Source organism: Notothenia coriiceps, unplaced genomic scaffold, assembly GCF_000735185.1.
Source record: "Notothenia coriiceps isolate Sejong01 unplaced genomic scaffold, NC01 NC01_scaffold00035249, whole genome shotgun sequence".
NCBI lineage: Eukaryota > Metazoa > Chordata > Actinopteri > Perciformes > Nototheniidae > Notothenia > Notothenia coriiceps.
Window position 1 is genome coordinate 1 of NW_011367950.1, and position 4,094 is coordinate 4,094.

The following is a 4,094-nucleotide window of genomic DNA, read 5'->3' on the forward strand; positions in this document are numbered from 1 at the left end:
GAGCGAAGAAGAAAGAGAGGTTCCAGGTTGTTGTGTTGAGAATATTCAGGAGAATATTTATCATTGTTCCAATGATCATAAACAAACATTTGCATAAAGCGTATTAGTCCACTCATATGTTGATAAGAGTATTAAAAACTTGAAAAATATTCCTCTAAGGTACATTTAGAACAGATACAAAAATGTGCGATTAATCACGATTAACTATGGACATCATGCGATTAGTCATATTTTAATCGACTGACAGCCCTAATTATTTATATACTAAAGACATGTGAGCCTGCTGTTAGTGTGAGTAGAGAAAACACACACCGCAGCTCGGACTCCCATTTCCATTTATTTTCATATTTACCAGATATGAATGAGCCACACCACCACGCATGATGTTGGATACACACACTACCAGTGATACAAAAACAAATTCCACAAATAAAACATTTGAATACATTTGATTGATTAAGTTCATTAAAAGCATTTGAAAAGCATTTTGTTAGAACTTTCAATCAGGCATTTCTGAATGCAGTTTGTATTTGTGTCGCAGTGAGACCAAACCCTGCACTGTGGGAGGGGGGGCTCTTCTCATCGGAAAGTGTGTCATTTGTTTGTATCTTTGCCAATCAGATTTATTTTTGCTATTTGTATTTTTGAGTTTACAAAACAAAAATTGTGGAAGTCTCTCTTGTTGCCACAGAACCTGAATACATTACTGTTATGGTAAATAATAGGAGAATTGTTTGTGTCTCCTGTTGATCACGTTTGCTTGTTATATTGTGGTGCAGGAGTTCAGCAGCTACACCTCTCTGGGACAGAGTCAGTTCTCGCAGTACTATGCTCTGCCTCCCAGCTACACCCCCGCCGGGCTGCCCAGCAGCGAGGACCCTGGGGCCGCTTTGGGAGCGGCCGGATATTCAGCGATAAAGTCAGAGCAAGCCGCCTCTGCAGGTTTACCTCCCAGAGGTAACCTAATAACTGTTATTTATAATATTATGATATAACCATAGATTGTGAAGAAACATCCTGTTGTAAAAATCAATATTCATTATAGTCATATTGTTACCTTGGACAATGTCTTCCACCCACTCCATGGCATGCTGTTCCGGCACAGGAGTCCCTACATTGAAAGACTCATTCCACATTCACTAAAGAGTGACACAGGAAATGATTCAGACTATTTAACTCCTCCCTCAGAGTGCCTAACGCTCTGAGGGAGGAGTTAAATAGTCTGGGACTGTAACTATTTCAGCATTAGCCCTCTTAAACTGTGAAGTTCAGCATTCATATTATTAATACACCAGTGTGTACACTCACCGGCCACTTTATTAGGTAAAGCCTACCAGTACCCCCTTTTGCCTTTAGAACCACCTTAATTCTTCGTGGCACACACTCAACAAGGTGCTGAAAAACATCTCTGAATAAGTGCAATATAACCCAGCAGAGACTTGAAATCTTCATTTCTCTTTGACTTCAGATGTTGATTAAAACACGTCAAAGTTAATCATAATACACAAATGACATATTTCCTGTGTGCACAATGTTTCTGTGTGCACGAATTTAGCAAGGGAACTGCATCTGAAATACTTCAAGTTAAATAATGTTGGTTGCTGCATATGCATCTTCCTGAGGGCAGTTATATTAATTAGTTAAATAAAATAAAAAGGCATGCATGGGACCAGACACAAGTTGTGCAGTCTTTGGTCTATTCAGCATTTTCTGCTGATAATACATCCTAGTTCTTTCCCACTTTACCAGCCTTGTTTGTTATTCCGACTAACTTCAGACTTTCCTGTATTAAGATGCGTCCCCTCCAGAGAACCTCCCAGCTGGGGCAGCCCTCCCCACCAATGTGGCCCTCCCCCCCGGAGCCAGGGACCAGGACGAGGTTGGACGCAGGAACTCAGTAGGCAAATCCAAAGGGAAAGGCAAGAGGCCCGACAGCTCCCCGCCTGCTGACACCGACCTGGAGGTAACACAGGTGTTTACACACATAAACATTGGGGGGTTATTCCCCTGGTCTCTAGCCTAGCGGCATTAACAGTTTAGCCACAACCAACAAATCACGCGATGCAACAGACACATGAAAAATATTAATATGATTTAGTAGTAAATCTTTTCTTCTGTCAAATTAAAACGTGGTATGGATAGACAACATTTTCTCAAAGAAAGTAGCGGTGTACTTGTATCACGGCCTTCACATAATAATAATAATAATGATATCTTATTATTAATACTAGGGCTGCACGACTTTGAAAACCTTATTAGCATATGTTTTGACTGAATCTGCAATATCGATTATGATTTGCGATTATATTAAATTGTAATGGTGTGCTTTATTTATTTTATTTAAGTTTAGTTTTTTTAAGTCTGTAGATTATTATTATTAATAATTCATTCATGTTAAACAAAAAAGAGCCAACATGCACAATATTCTCACTGTGTAGCAATATTCTAACTATATTTGATCTTATCAAATATTCTATAGATATTGCGATCATCCCCATGTTTTCCCAAATGTTTTGGCCACGATAATCATTTTGTGAAAAACTGATATCATGATTGCCAAAATGCTAAGTTTAATGATACTATTATAATGATCTTTCTTTGCTCTTTTTAGCGCATTTTTCTCTGGGATCTGGATGAGACCATTATTATATTCCACTCACTGCTCACCGGATCCTACGCACAGAAGTTTGGCAAGGTTTGTTTCAGTCAATAAACTCAATCATACAAAATACAAATAAAAGGTGTGAAATATTGATTGTGTGTGTACTGTGTGTTCAGGAACCAGCCACAGTGCTGAACCTGGGCCTGCAGATGGAGGAGCTGATCTTCGAGCTGGCAGACACCCACCTCTTCTTCAACGACCTAGAGGTACAGTCAGATACGATCAGGGTGGTGTCGTCATGAAAGCAGAAAGAGTTTTCACTTTTTTCCATCACGAAATAAGATGCATTAGAAAATGCTCCTAATTGTATATTACATTTCCTGACCTCCTTTTTAAGATCCCTCAGTTCAAGAGAAACTCATTCACAGAAGTTACTTAGAAAAAGTTGAGGACACATGGACTGTCAATCAAAACATATTGAACTTCTAGCAGGGTGTCCACGGGGTCTTAAAAAGTATTAAAAGTTGATAAATCAATTTAGCGAAAATTAAGGCTATTAAAAAGTATTAAACGGCATTTTCCAAGGTATTAAGAAGTCCCACAGCGACGACAACATGAAACACCCTTTAATTTACTGAAACGACATGTCGGGAAACCCCCCAAGGCGGCCCCATGCATAGCGCGCTGTAAAATGCTTCTTCTTATTTTAAGTTTCGTTGCCTTGCTCCGCTCTGTGTGGGAGGGGGGGATCCCAAGGTGGGTAGACCGACATACACAACGCTCTGGGGGTCCAACGGCTCTGTGTGTAAGCCCTATATGATAACGATGAAATAGCCCGCCTCCCTCTCCCCACGTCTCCTGCTGCTGCTAGGCTGTCAGAAGAGGGGGAGGAAAAGAGAGGCAGTCACCGTTTATTAAATATTATTATATTATTATACAGAGAACAGAGTCGTCATCAATTTGTTTTAAAGCTCAATAAATAACAAAGAAGACCTCTGATCGACACTTTTCTAATTTTGTACGGAAGATTTAAACTTTAACGGACATGTTGACCGGCGGAAAAAAAAATTTTTTAACGGAAACTCTGCCGCACGGTTCCCTCGTCCCTTGGAAGAGGCGGAGAGGTGGGTGTTTTTCATCTGCTGGTGGACTACCTGAGAGATATACAGCAGGAGAACACGTCGTCCACCGCGGAGAATAAACAGAAGGGCAACCATGGCAACCATGCTCCGGAGTCTTCTTCGCTGCTTTTGGTGTATTTTGTGGCGGCAGCAGCGCCACTTACAGGCCTGGCATATGTACTACAGCGTTTCCAGCATTTCCAGCGGTCTAGTGTGAACGGACACATTAATGAATCAAATGCGTGTGAACGGAAGACTTTTTTGCGTTTGCGTATGCGTTTTACCGTATGCGTCCTCGTCTAAGCCAAACTATATCCGGTCACAGAGATCTGCTATTTTAAAGTAAAGTCAACACATATAGACCCTAAATA

General features: G+C 40.6%; 1 protein-coding gene across 1 annotated transcript; it reads left to right on the plus strand.

The window, feature by feature from the left end:
• Window positions 1-779: 779 nt before the first annotated feature.
• Window positions 780-2,868, plus strand: LOC104962673 (eyes absent homolog 3-like; the record flags this gene model as incomplete). The annotated part of the gene is made up of 4 exons (XM_010791126.1): window positions 780-957; window positions 1,794-1,963; window positions 2,612-2,695; window positions 2,779-2,868. Coding segments are annotated over 4 exons (522 nt in total), but the record flags the coding sequence as incomplete, so codon positions are not given.
• Between the last annotated feature and the right edge of the window lie 1,226 nt (window positions 2,869-4,094).